This window comes from Podarcis gaigeae (assembly GCF_964106915.1).
Source record: "Podarcis gaigeae genome assembly, chromosome: 10".
Classification (NCBI taxonomy): Eukaryota; Metazoa; Chordata; class Lepidosauria; order Squamata; family Lacertidae; genus Podarcis; species Podarcis gaigeae.
Window position 1 is genome coordinate 13,933,111 of NC_139686.1, and position 16,227 is coordinate 13,949,337.

Sequence of the window (16,227 nt, forward strand, 5' to 3'; positions counted from 1 at the left end):
ACCTGTCCCTGATATTATGCCTCTCTGCCTGGTGTTCTTGCTCCTCTTCTGCTGTCATAGATATTAACCCCTGCAAATTTTGGATCATGCACTTACTTCAGGCCCAACTGGATTGGCAATCTGTTGCTCTTCTCCAGCTCTCTCACTCCTCCTCCAGCTATCTGATATCACCTCCCAATTGTGGAATGGGTCAAGGCAATGGCTGGGACTCAATGTTTTAAAAGCGTGAGAGCACTACTTAGACGTATGCGTGGGAGTGAAGAATTTTAGAGGTGATTGGTTAAACTTTTTTTGCAGAAAAGGATTTCCATTCCCAATCTGAGAATAGCATCTGTTCCTTTTCATTATATGCCGAAAAAGCATAATTAATCCCTCAACTACAGGCTAAAGATATCCTTTTCAATCAGATCTGACACTTATAAAGCAACATTTGATGGATGAATCAATTTAAAGTGTGATAACTGAATGCTCATTTAATTGGTTAAGATTTTTCAATTTTATGAAATTGTCCATAAGGGATTATCCAATGGTTTTTACCACCCTTTTTATTTTCATGTTTCACTTTCTTAGATATACAGTGGGGTTATTTACTCTCTGGTGTCGTCAGTCTTCTGAATAATTCCCTCCTTTATGATTATCTGGGAGACAAGGCCAGGGATGGAAAAAGGAAATGCAGCAGCACTTGAGGACTTGACTCAACTTTTCACCTTTGCTGGAGCAACATCTGAACTAGTTAGTTTCTGTCCAAGGTCCTGCAGAATAGGTTTTTAGTTAGTTTCTGCCCTGTTGATAATCTCCTTCAAGTCCAATTGGGAATCTCTGTGGGACCTTGGCATGATCCCAGAGCAGGAGATCTACGAGAACGGTGGTCTTAGTCTTTGTGATTACACCATCAAAAGACGAGTCATAATCCAATCCAAAACATCTACTGTTTCCAGGAAGAAGTCAACCCTCTTAAGGTTCTCAGATGCTACTGAGAATCACAGGACTTTTTGTCATTGAACCACCCCCCTACACACAATTATTTCCTCACCCGGATGATGAAGTATCATGAAGTTTGATGCTAGCACTGCGGTCTCTTCTCACTGGAGCTGGCTCCAAAGTGGGCAAACCAGTTGCAGATGTGGTTGTTGTCCAAGTGGACGACACTCGTCGCAAAAGACCTGGGGGCAGACTTTTCCGGAAGCGCTAAGGATAAGACAGGAAGACTTTTCAACTGGGTAGTATTTTGTCCATGATCGCCAGCAGTTACTGGCAGTCAGTTTGCAAAGAAAACATTGTGAATGGGGTGGGGAGGAGAGGGAAAGAATTATTTTTAAATGAGTAGCCTGTTAGCTTCTTCTTGTAGCTTGTATAATTATAAGATTACTGTATAAACTTAGAAGGGGGTTGAGTGGCTGTGACTATTACAAAGGGACCCTGAACATCTGAATTTCCCATTACACTACTGACTGATAGTCAACAGCACTCGCAGTGGCCTTGGGCTTGCATGTGAGCCCTTATGGAGTAGTGGTTTGAGTGTTGGACTTATATTAGTGAAACCTGGGTTCAAATTCTGACTCAGCCACAAATAACAAGGTTATTGGATGGCTTTGGGCCAGCCCTTGTCTTTCAGCCTACATACCTCACAGGGTTGTCGTGAGTATAAAAGGTGAGGGCACTGTGCATGCTGCACCCTGAAGCATCTATTTCACACAGAATGTCTTTTCTTACAGTCACAGAATTAACACCCAAGGAAAAGAAGAACCAACATTTCCCACAACCTGAAAGAGGGACGCTCACCTTGGGAATAGTCAGCTTTTCTCCCTTCTCTGAGCATTCCTCTGAGTCAGAACAGGTGTAGTTCTCATTGAAAGATGCCAAAGGGTTGATCCTCGGTTTGTGGATGGCTTGGAAGGTTAGCTGTGTGTTGAGCAGGTTGCTCACCGCCCGAAGGGAGGTGCAGACGTTTGGTGGTAAGGAAGGATCTGCCAGGAGGTCTGTAATAAGTCCGTGAGCCTCTCCCATGACTGCAATGTCAACTGTAATACTGGTGCCCGAAGACTGGAAGTAGAGAAAGAGTGAAGCTTCAGCAAAAAAGAAAGTCAGGAAATGGCTAAATCAGAACCCAAACCAAGGTGATCTCTGCACTGCAAAGTTTGCCCTCATTTATGCCATATTCAATACTGTGCTGGAGATTTAAAATTTGTTATGTACAATGCCCTGAAATCCATTTTTGGGAAAAGATGTGCTGAATACATTCTTAAAATAAATATTGCATATCTCAACACTCTCATATACCACTGAAAGAGGAAATGTATACCTTGCCAATGCAATTCACAGTATTTGCAGAAGCTGTGTGTGTGTGTGTGTGTGTGTGTGTGTGTGTGTGTTTCGCAGATGAACAAAGATGACAAACAATTCTTTTCCTGGTGCAGACATACCAAATGTTTAGTAACTGAATGGGGTGTACCAACAAATAGACAATAGCCCTCCTTATTGCTTTCATACATGCAGAAACTCGGCACAAGAGTCATTTCTCCTGGTGCTATGTTTACCTGTATGTTTTGCAAAACGTGCAACTTGACTCCTGCCCATCATAGAGTAAGGTTCCCCACCATTGATATGGATTGGGCAGGGGGAGCTCTTTGGGTGATGAGAAGGACACAAGTTGTGCAGTCAGCTGAATGCTACAGGTGAGGTAGGGATGGAAGAAGCAAATTTAATGACCAGAGTCCCCCATGCATGTACACACACTGCTCTACTTTATCATGATATACTTTATCATCCCTTTGGTGTGTTCTCCAGGGTCAAGAAACATCGGACGTGACATCTAGCTTGGTCCTTTGTACAGGGGCAGCTTCATAAGCTGCAGGTTATGTGGATCCGGCAGTGCAAATGCAGTCATATATTGTCGCTTGCCCCAGATTTGCCAGTATAATCCAAGAGTTGATTAGAGTGTGGTGCTGATAACACCAAGGTTGCAGGTTCGATCCCTGTACGGGACAGCTACATATTTGCAGGGGGTTGGACTAAATGATCCTCGGGGTCCCTTCCAACTCTATTTTTCTCTGCACGTCCAAAGGATGTTACCGTAGAGCTGCAGGAAGCTGTTTTCCTTCCTCCCACCTTGGCAGAACCCACAGTAGCTTTAGCCAAAATTGGTCGATTCATGTGATTGGAGGGCTTGCAACCTTTTCCCAACATGAAACAAGTTCACCAAGCAGACAAGGAGACCCTGGTCATTCTACATGTCTTATCAATCAAGCTCTCTGGCAAGCCACAGGCCGCATGCATGCACACACGCGGGTGCACACACAAACACACGCACAGAGAAAAGAAACAATGAAAAGGGTTAAGACAGACTGCAGGTTATTGGCATGCAGGGTGCAAACCGAGGAACAGGCAGGCAGCTGTGCCTGGCTTGTCTTTGCCCTTTATAAAATAACAGCCCGGCCATAAATCATGATTCGATATAGTTTCCAAGTCACATCATGAACTCTCTGGCCAAGTGTCTTAAAACAAAATTAAAAGTAAACACAGCTCCTTTCTCTCCTCCCCCTGCTTCCCGACTCTTTTAATTTCCAAAAAGCCTTGAGCAGCACATGCCGGCAGCTTCGGTGGAAATAACAGGTTATTTTAGAATTTGCAGACAAGTCTCCGTAGGGATTTCTATCCCCAAGATTAAGCAGGGATGAAAAACATGCTCCATATACTTGTTTGACACGTTTCTCAGAAGGACGGGGGCTCTTCTGCAAAAGGCAAAGAAAAGCTGTTGACTTTGGAGACCTTATAAGGATGATCTGTAGCTTTGCCCAAGGAAGAGTTTGCGTGCCATCTCTGTAACTCATGTCAAGCTGACCCAGCTGTACCGTTTGGAAACTAATTAGGTGTTTGTTTACTTTTTAAAAAATTGGTATAGTATTTACCTCATAAGAACCTCTTAGCAGTGCACGATCTTCTCCTTCAGGTTTGGAGTCCTGGACTCCATTACCCGACAAAAGAGGAATCTGACCCCTAGTCCCTGACACTTAACCAGGGTCAAGGCAACAAACCACGGAGAGTGCTAACCAGGGTTAACAGTCATGTCCGGATCACGATTCTGCAATCAGAACCCTGGTTCTCTGAAATTATGTGCTCCAAAGGTCGGGAGAAGTGTCACTAATAGCAAGCCTCACTGTTGGAACAAGTTTCCCCACTTCCACTTCCTAGGGACGTGACAATGGGATGGGACTGACTTCTCAGAGATAACATTCCCTCCAACTGATCTGTAAAGGTAAAGGGACCCCTGACCATTAGGTCCAGTTGTGACCGACTCTGGGGTTGCGACACTCATCTCGCTTTATTGGCCGAGGGTGCCAGTGTACAGCGTCCGGGTCATGTGGCCAGCATGACTAAGCCACTTCTGGCGAACCAGAGTAGTGCACAGAAACGCGGTTTACCTTCCCACCAGAGTGGTACCTATTTATCTACTTGCACTTTGACGTGCTTTTGAACTGCTAGGTTGGCAGGAGCAGGGACCGAGCAACAGGAGCTCACCCCGTCACGGGGATTCGAACTACCAACCTTCTGACTGGCAAGTCCTAGGCTCTGTGGTTTAACCTACAGTGCCACCCGCATCCCTAACTGATCTGTAAAGGTACCAATTTCGGTTTCAACTGACATTTCACTTAAAATGAATATCTAAGGTAAAGGTAAAGGACCCTTGACAGTTAAGTCCAGTTGCAAACAACTCTGGGGTTGGGGCGCTCATCGCGCTTTACTGGCCGAGGGAGCTGATGTTTGTCCGTAGCCAGTTTTTCCGGGTCATGTGGCCACCATGACTAAGCCGCTTCTGGGGTTACCAGAGCAGCGCAAAAAAAACGCCGTTTACCTTCTTGCCGGAGCAGTACCTATTTATCTACTTGCACTTTGGCATGCTTTTTAACTGCTAGGTTGCCAGGAGCTGGGACCAAGCAACAGGAGCTCACCCGTCACGGAGATTCAAACTGCCGACCTTCCGATCAGCAAGCCCAAGGCTCAATGTTTTACACCACAGCACCACCCACCTTTGCTAATAAAAGGACTATGCAATGATTTACTTTCCCTCTATCTACAAAGGAACCTTTCTGTTACGCTTAAAGGTGGAGTTAGGCCACTGGTCCATTGATCCATCTCGCTTATTGTCTACATTGATGGACAGGGGTCTCTCCCTGCCCTACTTGTAGATGCCAAGGAATGAACCAAGGACTTTCTATATGTGAAGCAGATGCTACATCATTTCCTTATTTTTTTGCTTTCCAAGAGATCTGATATCTACACAGAACCTAACACAGCCTCATCTGAATGTCTGCTGCCTCCTCTCGCCCTCCATCTTAACAGGGTAAGCCTAACATAATTTAGCTTGAAGTAAGCCCCATTGAATTCAACATGGTGTACTTCTGGGAAGACTCTGTACAACAGTAAGACTCTTACAATGCAGAGAATAGCCCCCCAATTTTATTTTTATTTTGCTTTGCTTATCATCTAGTCAGATGAATAGTTCTGAAGAAACTCAAAAGCTTGCAAATGATTTTCTTTTCTTTCTTTCTTTTCTTTTTACATTTTGGTTGGCCAAATAAAGATTTGGCCTTAATGTGGATTTTGGGATAATTTGGACTCCACATTGGATTTTTATGTTCTGGTTATTTTTGGACAACAGCAACAAATCATAACGTTTCCAGTCTGACGATCTCAAGCCTTGTCCCATTTTGAGATGAGACGAAGAGATTGTCAAGGGTTAGGAATTTCCTGTGTAGCCGGAAATGCAGTTGCCATTCAAACTCCCTTAATATTCAGCATCAGAGGGGGAAGGGAGGGGGCAGTGCATAAGATAAAAGAATCAGTCACACACACACACACACACACAAAATCTTGTTTCACTTTTATTACAATGTAGAGGACAGAAGGGATTATATATCCATAATGGGACTCAAGATTGCTTTAAATCAGGCATCCCCAAACTCGGCCCTCCAGATGTTTTGGGACTACAGTTCCCATCATCCCTAGCTAACAGGACCAGTGGTCAGGGGTGATGGATGGAAACTGTAATCCCAAAACATCTGGAGTGCTGAGTTTAGGGATGCCTGCTTTAAATCATGCATTGAATTTAGCATGATTCCCTCTTTGAGAACCTGGCCTTGGCCTTCTTCATAGCCTGTTCAATTTGTAAAAATTCAGATGGTTATAAATTGATAACTTGAAATGGTCAAGCGGGGATGGTAAAGAAAAAGACAAGAGAGAAATTATGGCAACTTATGCTTGTTCTAAATTTGAATTGGGCTGCCTAGCAAATGTTAGCCTAGAGGAGATGGAAGAGGGGACTGCCGATCGAGACACAGTTGCCTCGTTGACTAACACAAAACCCGAAAGACATTTGCTAGCATGGGGCAGGGTGATGGAAAGGACATGAGAGATGTTGATTGGCTAGGGTACATAATTGGGTACATAAGAAACTCTATCCTGGGGCAGAATTTTCACATGTTACATTTCCATTTCAGAGATCCCATCACTACAATATTCATCTAACACCATTTACCATATTTTTCTGTGCATAACACACACCCATGTATAAGACGACCCCTGTTTTGGGGGCTCCAATTTAAGAAAATGGGGTGAGATGGCCCAGAGTTGTTGAGCTCTTTTTTTGGGGGGGTGCCAACATGTCACAGAAGCCGCAAAGCGTCTGCCCGCTCGCCACTAGCAGCTGGCAAGCACATGAACAATTGTCGCAGCTGCAGCCAATCCACAGCAGCCCTTGCCGCAGCCACCAATCACCCACCCTATCGCCGCTGACAAGCTCCTCTATTTTTATATGCAAAGGCTGCAGCTCGGACTTTGGTGGCAAAGGGGTGGAAGGAAGAAGAAGTCCCGACAATAACGGATTGGCATAACAAGCTACAAGAATTTGCTGAAATGGCGCAGTTGACAAATAGCCTGAGAGGCAATTCAAAACAAAAAATTATGGAAAAGTGGGATAGATATAAGATATATGTTCAAAAATACAGTAAAGGTTCACCATCTATGCTAGCATTCAATTGACGTTGGAGAGAGACTGAGAAATAAGACCAAGGGTACATATTGATATAGGAATGTACAGTGATACCTCGGGTTAAGTACTTAATTCGTTCCGGAGATCCGTACTTAACCTGAAACTGTTCTTAACCTGAAGCACCACTTTAGCTAATGGGGCCTCCTGCTTCCGCCGCGCCGCCGGAGCCTGATTTCTGTTCTTATCCTGAAGCAAAGTTCTTAACCTGAAGCACTATTTCTGGGTTAGGGGGGCCTGTAACCTGAAGCGTATGTAACCTGAGGTACCACTGTATTAGATAAAATGTAAAGAAATATACAATAATAAGAGTACATTCATTTGTAAATAAGGAATATACAACGGGATAGACAGGAAGTCCAAAGTGTTGGTACATATATGATTTTGGAATTGTTTTTTGTCCTTGTTTCTTTTCTTTAGGTATATAAACTTTTTATATGTCCTGAAAATTGTGATAATGTTTACTGATGTAACATAAGAAGGTTAATAAATAAATAAAACTCAAAAGAAGAAAAAGACAAGCTCCCGCTTGTGGCTGCAACCAATTGCACGTCCCCATTCTGCACTATCTGTGTATAAAATGGCCCCTGATTTTGAACATTCTTTTTTAGAGTAAAAAAAACCTTGTCTTATAGACGGAAAAATACGGTAACTTGGGAACCCGAGGATCTGCCTTCTAGAGACTGAAACCACTGGTCCTTCTCTCTCAGTGTTATCTATACTGACTGACTCTAGAGGGTTTCAGACATAGGTCTTAATCCCAGCCCTACCTGGAGATGATTGAGCCTGGGACCAGGCCTTGCCCACCCATGAGACAGGGTGAAACAGCGGCCTCGGGTTGGTGGAGAAGCAGCGCCAATGGCCAGTGCAGCAATAGCAGGGCAGTACTTTCTGTTTCGGGACGCAGGTGGCGCTGTGGGTTAAACCACAGAGCCTAGGGCTTGCTGATCAGAAGGTTGGCGGTTTGAATCCCCGCAATGGGGTCAGCTCCTGTTGCTCGGTCCCAGCTCCTGCCAACCTAGCAGTTTGAAAGCACGTCAAAGTGCAAGTAGATAAATAGGTACCGCTTCGGCAGGAAGGTAAACGGTGTTTCTGTGCGCTGCTCTTGTTTGCGAGAAGTGGCTTAGTCATGCTGGCCACATGACCCGGAAGCTGTAGGCCAGCTCCCTCGGCCAATAAAGCGAGATGAGCGCCGCAACCCCAGAGTCAGCCACGACTGGACCTAATGGTCAGGGGTCCCTTTACCTTTACCTTACTTTCTGTTTCGCCTCAAGCTGCAAAATGAGATGTGCTACCCCTGCGTGGGACCTTCTGCTGAGCTAGGACTAGCCCCTTATGAAAGATGGAGAACAAAATAAATGAAGTTACAGATAGGTAGCCGTGTTGGTCTGCCATAGTCAAAACAAAACAAAATCCTTCCAGTAGCACCTTAAAGACCAACTAAGTCAGTTCTTGGTATGAGCTTTCGTGTGCATGCACACTTCTTCAGATAAATGAAGTTTTCCTTCCCTACCTAACCATAATGTTTAATTCCAACTTCAGGCTTCAAAAATGTCTTAGATTTTGCAGCGGGCCCCAGCCAACTTAACCCAAGTGGCACTATTTACAAGCGGCAATATTAATAGGGGCACTAAAGAAACACGATTATAATCGCTTTCGTTATTTATTGAAGAGAGAGAATTCTCAAGAGTCTCATTTTCTCTCTCCCAGGAATGTCTTCAGGCATCTCAGATGCCCTGGCATCGCTGAACAACACAAGCAAAATAATAATAATAATAATAATAATAATAATAATAATAATAATAATAATAATAATAATATCCCAAAACAAATGCAAGCTTTGGAATCGGATAAAGAAGATTGCATGAAGAATAAGAAAAAGAAGAGTGTGGGGAGACTTTTCTCCACAGAGAAACAAAAGCAAGAATGAATGACTTTATTTAGTGGAGGTTTGAGAAAACTTTGACTCATCTCTCTCACAGAGTAAATGTTAAAATGCCCAAATTGGCTAATGAAGTGATGGCTGGTGTTTTTGACACATGGTTTAGAAGGATAATTAAGAACAACGGGCCAGTGGAAAAGGCAGAATAAATGCCTTTGCGATGCCTTTCACAATGGGAACCACCAGATGGAGCACTTGAACACAATATTACAAGTTCCAGTAAAACCTCTCTTTCATTGCTAAGTTGTTTGCTGGACAGAAAGTGGGGGAAGATATTTTTAAAAGTTTTTAAAGAAATAATAATTAAAAACTCATTTCCAGTTCACTCTTTCTGAAAATTAACCACCAGTTACTTGAGAGTGAGAGCACAGGTTTGTAAATCTGTTAGTCTTTTAAGATTCACATCTGATGCCCTTTTAAAATGTGCTGCGAAAGGAGGGATTCCTGGGTTGTCTTTTTGTTTTTATTACTCTTTCGTGGGGCTGCAATGGTGCAAAAACGTGGTTACAAAGCACGGATCCACGTGGATCCTCAGGATTTTTGCATTGGGTCACCCCAAATTCACCATCAGATCACATAGCACGTCCATGGCTACAGCCTCCACAAAAAACACACACACATCCACTGTTTCATGGGGCCGCAATGGTGCAAAAATGTGATTACAAAGCATGGATCCACATGGATTTTTGCATTGGGCTACCCCAAACTCACTGTCAAATCACATGTCTGTGGCCACAGCATGAACCACAAAAATCATACACCCACTGTTTCGTTCAGAATTTTTTTTTCTTGTTTTCCTCTAAAAACTAGGTGCGTCTTATGGTCAGGTGTGTCATATGGAGCGAAAAATACGGTATGTATATTGTTTAGTTTTGTAATATTGTGATTTTATGTTGTGAACCACCCTGAGATCTATGGGTATAGGGTGACTTTATTATTAATAAAAGTTTGTTATTAATAAAACAATTTATTTTAACAACAACAACAATAATAATTTTAAAATAATAATGTTATCATTAATAAAATTTGTTGTGTTGTTGTTATTGATGGAAGAGACAGGAGCTATGACTGAACACTGGGGAAACTGAAACAGGACGAAATAAGACTGTTCATAATTCCAGGAGCATCTGCTTGGTCACTGAAGAAAAGCCAACGCTGGACCAGGTGGCCTATGCAGGAGAGTTTGTATGTTCATGAACTACGAACTGGCGGAAAGGATGCTGTACAAAAAAGCATGAAGGTTTCTACGGCCATGAAAATCAATGGGAAAATAAACCTTGCTGCTCAAAGATGAACGAATTACTTGCACCTGCACCATTTCTTGCTTGCAACCGTACATTTGTGGTGTTTGCAAGTGTGCCTTATGTGAACTTGACATTCTGTTCCAGTGGAAAGGAAAGAGAGAAGGAGAAGGGGTGGAAGCGATTGGCGGGACCCCCTAGCTCTGGAATTCGCTCCCTCATTGCACAACCATGTGCTATGATATATACATGGGTAACTGAAGGACATCGTGTTTTTGGTGGTACGAACAGATGTTGCAATCAGCCAGCCAGATGTGCTGAACAAGTCTTTCTGTTGACCCTGGTCTAAACATTGCTGGCCCATCCTAATATACCCAACCAACTCTTGTTCGCAAGTCTTTCCTCTCTTGCACTCACACACACCCCAGCTGTGAACGCAAGTGACAACACTGGGAACTGTACCAAGTCACACCTCTGTTCTGTCTAGCTGAAGGAGCGTCTCCTCCCCCATCGTTCTACCCGGACACTGAGGTCCAGCTCCGAGGGCCTTCTGGCGGTTCCCTCACTGCGAGAGGCCAAGTTACAGGGAACCAGGCAGAGGGCCTTCTCGGTAGTGGCGCCCGCCCTGTGGAACACCCTCCCATCAGATGTCAAAGCGATAAACATCTACCTGACATTCAGAAGACATCTGAAGGCAGCCCTGTTCAGGGAAGTTTTTAATATGTGACATTTCAGTGTATCTTTCATCTTTGTTGGAAGCTGCCCAGAGTGACTGGGGAAACCCAGCCAGATGGGCGGAGTACAAATAAATTATTATTATTATTATTATTATTATTATTATTATTATTATTATTATTATTATAGCTCAACACAAACCCGCTTATAAACACGTGTCAGGAGTAAGTAAATAATTAAAAATGAAGAAAAGCCCACGAGTGACAACTTCTGCAGCCACTTTTCCTCTTGGTTGTTCCTGAATCAAACTCGCGTTGAGTTAAACCTCCCAACAAGGAAGACCTTTAAGTGAAATGGACCAGGGAATCATAGAATTGGAAGGGACCCTGAGGGTCATCTAGTCCAACCCCCTGCGATGCAGAAATCTCAACTAGATCGTAAATGACAAATGGCCGTCCAACCTCTGCTTGAAAACTTCCAATGCAGGAAAGTCCAACTTCCACGGAATATTCTGTTTCACTATTGGACAGCTCTTCAATATGGTACTGAATGGCAGCTCCCACCATCTGCCTGTCACCTACAAAAACTTTCCGGTTAGGAATGCTCATTACTTATGAGCAATAATGGGATCTCTGGCATATGAGCTAATAGGCTGCCTTTACCTTACTTTTGCCTATCTCCTGTCAGGAACTCATCCTACACTCGAGTAGGACCCTGGCAGAGACACATGCCCTACTGACATGTTCCCTCCCTCCTGGTCTTTCGTTCGGGAGCTTCAAAAGCTTTCTTCAGCCCGAACATCACAGCGACCAATGCCAACAGACACCGGCACACTTAGGGATCCGCAGAGTCTTCACAGCTTGCGTAACAGACCTCAGCAACTCAGCATTTTGGCTAATCTACTTTATTTACATATAAACACACACAGAGCACACATGGCTCCCTCTCTCTCTAGCATCAGACAACAAAGAGAAAAAGAACAAAGGACAATAGTTCCACTTCACGGAACACAGTAACGCAAACATCCTGTCTCCGCCACTTCCCATTTTGTGGATTCAAAACATACACTGTCATGTGAAAGACAACAATCTCATGACTGCAATCATGGAGCAGGAACTCTAACATCTCCATCCCCATCCCCTCCTCCATATTTGACAAGAACTGGGTCAGACAGCCACTCCCTTTTGATGTAGGACCTGTATTTTATGCTTCTCTTCCCTTTATGAGTACTTCCCACACTCTTACATAGCAAAGAAACACAATCAGTATGTTTAAAACAATGGCAGGGAACTACAGGGCCTGAGGGCCAAATGTGGTCCTCCAAATCGATCTATCTGGCCCCTGGCATTCTATGAGCACTACAACTTTTTCTGGAGCAGCACACCCCCTCTCCAGCCCTGCTCTAGACCATCATGCTGTGCTTTCTCCTGACGAGAATGTGCCCTTGAACCCTGGTAAAGCCTCTTCCTTGCTTGGATGGAGGACAGAGAGGCTTGTGTGAAAACTAGCCTGCTGTAGGAAGGTAAAAAGTGCATTTATTGATCCATCCACTTCTACAAGTGCCCATGCCTGCTAATGGCATGTGGCCCACAAACGGTTGTCCATGAGAGAAGGTGGCCCTCAGCATGAAAAAGGCTGCCCACTCTTGGATTATAGGATCAACTGCATGGCAGGATCTCCATGAATTGCTAAAAGGATTCTCTGCTAGAAAATAAAGCATTTCATAATAAACAGCAGAGCTAATCTGATACGTACCCTGTATTAGAACAGCAACACAAGCAGGTTGACCAATAAACAAAACATAAAGACTCTCTTCTTCTTCTTCCATCTCTCCCAAAAGACAAACTGTCAAGAGTCTATGGTGCAACTTTTCCCATTTAAAGCTCCCAGCTGCAATATCTTGCTTCCCCATAATGGCGGTTACAGAAAGAGGGTCATTGTTTTTAGGGCTGGGTGGTCAAACCTGACAGGCTGCAGCACCCTGCGACCAGCAAGTGGGATTATCTGCCTCCTCAGCCGAAGGAAAATGCTTGACGTCAGTGTTTCATAGGTCCAGGGCCCCTCTCGCAAGCGGCAATGCTTTGCTTTGGGCTTAGCACCTGGAATGGGCACCAGGTGAGGGGCAGGAAGCGGGGAGCACTCTGCCCTGGGAGTCCTGGTAATTTAAGACTGCACAGAAGGCAAGGCAAATAACCGTCTCTGCAGATTCCACACTCCAAAGGTCACCCGGAGTGTCACAAAAATCTTAATATTTAACTGCGGCAAAGGGAAAGACTCGAGATGAGGCACTGAATTCCAAATGTTGCCATTGATTCTATCTTTTTTTTTAGGTCAGAAATTTAACTAGGTTAAAAAGAACTTCTCGTCCTACATATCAACACTGATGCATCCTGAATGCACAAAATCTAAAGGCTTAAGACAGGATGTTGGTTTCCATTGGGAATTCACGGTTAGGCAGATGGATTTTGTGCATGCTCAGAGCCTGACAGAACATCTTAGTTGCAGGCATGGAGGAATTTTCCTCTCAGGCTGGATCGGCAGAGACCCTGGGCTCGTTTGTTTTATTTTTAAATTTCTTTGTTTTCTGCCTTGGCTCACTGGATGAGTCACCTTGAGCAAATCTGCTATGTAAGCATTCTTCTATAGCACAAAGGCATGTAGGAAGCTATGGTTAACGTAAGAAGTGTCATGCTGGACCAAACCACTATAGCATCTGGTTCTCACAGTGGCCAACCAGGTGACCATGGGAAGCCCACAAGCAGGACACTTTCCTTACCTTCAAATGGAAAATAGTCCCAGCCCTACCTAGAGATGCTGATGAAGGAACCAGAGACCTTCTGCACCCAAAGCACAACCACCAGGACTAAGCTATGGTCCTTCTCCATCAGGTGGCTATTTGAGCTGGACCAAGGAGAGCTGGGAATGACCCCAAAGCAACTTTGCCTGCCTGAAAGAGATGTCTCTTTTTTCCACCAGTGGCCTTGAGCAAACTTGTGCGGGCCTGAATTCCCTGTGGAAATAACCAGGAACAGATGGCCTGCAAAAAGTTGCGACTGGAGGAGACGGTTTGCCTAACCCCCTGCTAAGTAACAGAGAATGAAGACTAAGTTTCTCTGCAGTTAGTCCCCTTTTTATCACCAGGACCTGACAAGCGAGTTGCAAACCTCTTCGCTCCACAAGCTGCCACTGCAGCCCCAAATCGCAAAAGCCCTTGGCACAGGAGATGTTGCGGTAAGACCAGAGCAGAGGTCATGGCTCAACAGCAGTGACAGCTATAAAAAAGATGCTTTTTATTTGACAGGTTGGACGGGAGATTATAAAGAATGACCTGTAAGATACATTGCATCGTCCATCAGCATCGCCTTTTGCACCAAGATGCCTGAACGGGAGACAACAGGCGCACCGTCTCCTACGGGCGAGAGTTACATTTGTAAGGCAGGAGGGGATCTAGATTGGTCTATAAGTCTACATGAGCCAGTGTGCTGCAGTGGCTTGAGTGTCTGACCTGGGAGACCAGGGTTCAAATCCCCACTCGGCCATGTAGCTCACTGGGTGGCCTTGGGCCAGTCCCTGTCTCTCAGCCTAACCTGCCTCCCAGGTTAGGATAAAATGGCAAGGAGAACTACTTACACCACCTTGAGCTCCTTGGAGGAAACGGAACACACAAGCACGCAAATATTCCTGGTCTGCGACAGCTTCACACGCGTTCGGTCTTCCGATTCAGCTACTCCACAACTGTGCTGAGCTTTCATCACAAAAGCTCTCTGCAGGCTGAGGGAAATTCATCTGTGCAGCAATTTCGCCAGCTAACACGGGCAAAGTGAAATTAGCTCAGTGAACCTGAGGGAATGAATTTTTCCTTGAAAAGAAACCTGTGCCCTAGTTTCTCCCCACCCGCCCTTCTCTCTTTCCCTTGAACATCCTTGCATTTTGTCACATTGCTGCCCCGGAGTCTTGGGTGAAGATGCTTTTGGGTAGCTGTTCCTCTGTGAAATTAAATTTAGGCACCAGAGCACAAGGGCCAACTCTTGCTCTAGGGCTAACAGCATCCATCACCCTAGGTTTCTCTCATTTGACCAAAACTGGATCCATTCACATTTCTGTACCTTCTGTTGGGTGAACTAAATCACTGTGTAAAAGCCAGGGGGGGGGGTGTAATTTCAAAACGTGGCTTTCTCCTGCTTGCCACTTGACAACACTCCCTCTGCAGCCATTGGATGAGTAGCTGTGATGTCACAGAATGTCAACAATAGAGCTTTTGTGACGCACAGAAAAGATAACTCTGTCTGTGGCAAGCCATCTGTAAACATCTATCGCAACACAAAGGATTTGGTTACTGCCATGCTGAGGGAATTGGTATTTGTTGAGCAATTGCCAGAGTTACCCACAAAGCGGCAGTTGTAAATGAGGTGAAGGCCACTCATGAGGGCTGGGAGGGGGGAGGACATAGGAAGAGACTGGTCCATTTGGCTCTGTGTTTTCTATGCACTGAGTGGAAAAGGCTCTCAAAGTTTTTTTTAGCATGACTACCTAGATGATTTCAGCCTCACTACTGTGGCGTTTCAGTGCGCTGCTCTGGTTCGCCAGAAGCAGCTTAGTCATGCTGTACGCCGGCTCCCTCGGCCAATAAAGCGAGATGAGCACCACAACCCCAGAGTCGTCTGCGACTGGACCTAACGGTCAGGGGTCCCTTTACCTTTACCGTGATCCAAAGAAAAGCAGAGCAATATGTTTGGCACTAGCTTGGCTGCAGGAATTGCTGGAAGGTGACACACAAGATGCTCTCAAACTGTCTTAGGGACTCCAGTTTGGATTTGTGTAGGTTTTACTCCTTAGCCTTTACTTCACCTGAAGATAAATCCTGCAAGGCAGTGGAGGTTTAGGATCAGAGTTTTCCTAGACTGGCTACCTTCCCAGGTTGATAAGCCCCATCTGACCCTGACTTCCCTCTACAGCAGTGCAAAAACCGTCTTTTGACTGATGGACCCACTGATGATGAAATACTTTATTGTCACTTGTACAACCTGTATACAGTGAGATTACACAAACACCCCCCACTCAGCTATCTTAGTCTTAATTCCCCTCGTTTACTGACACACACACACCAAACCCGAAAGTCAGCTGCCCTGTTCTTATCTTTTCATTCAGCAGCCTAACAGCCCACAGATAGAAGCTGTTCTTTACCCTGTTGCTGCGACTAATCATGCTTCTATATCTTCTGCCTGAGGGCAGGAGATGAAGAAAGTGCCGGCCAGGGTGTGAATCATCCCTGAGAATTTTCCTCACTCTCCTGAGGCAACGTTCTTCTGCAATGTCATCCAGTG

At 44.8% G+C, this 16,227-nt stretch overlaps 1 protein-coding gene and 1 long non-coding RNA gene across 2 annotated transcripts in view; one reads left to right on the forward strand and one right to left on the reverse strand.

Moving 5' to 3' along the window:
* LOC310826334 overlaps positions 1–16,227 on the forward strand; it is a 343,986-nt gene that overhangs the window by 148,068 nt on the left and 179,691 nt on the right. The window lies entirely within an intron of this gene.
* PDE3A (phosphodiesterase 3A) overlaps positions 1–16,227 on the reverse strand; it is a 279,326-nt gene that overhangs the window by 36,503 nt on the left and 226,596 nt on the right. The window contains exons 4-5 of the mRNA XM_083700022.1: positions 1,783–2,043; positions 1,034–1,188 (exon numbers count right to left, since the gene is read on the reverse strand). Coding sequence (XP_083556148.1) covers positions 1,034–1,188; positions 1,783–2,043 — 416 coding nt within the window. The remainder of the gene's footprint in view (positions 1–1,033; positions 1,189–1,782; positions 2,044–16,227) is intronic.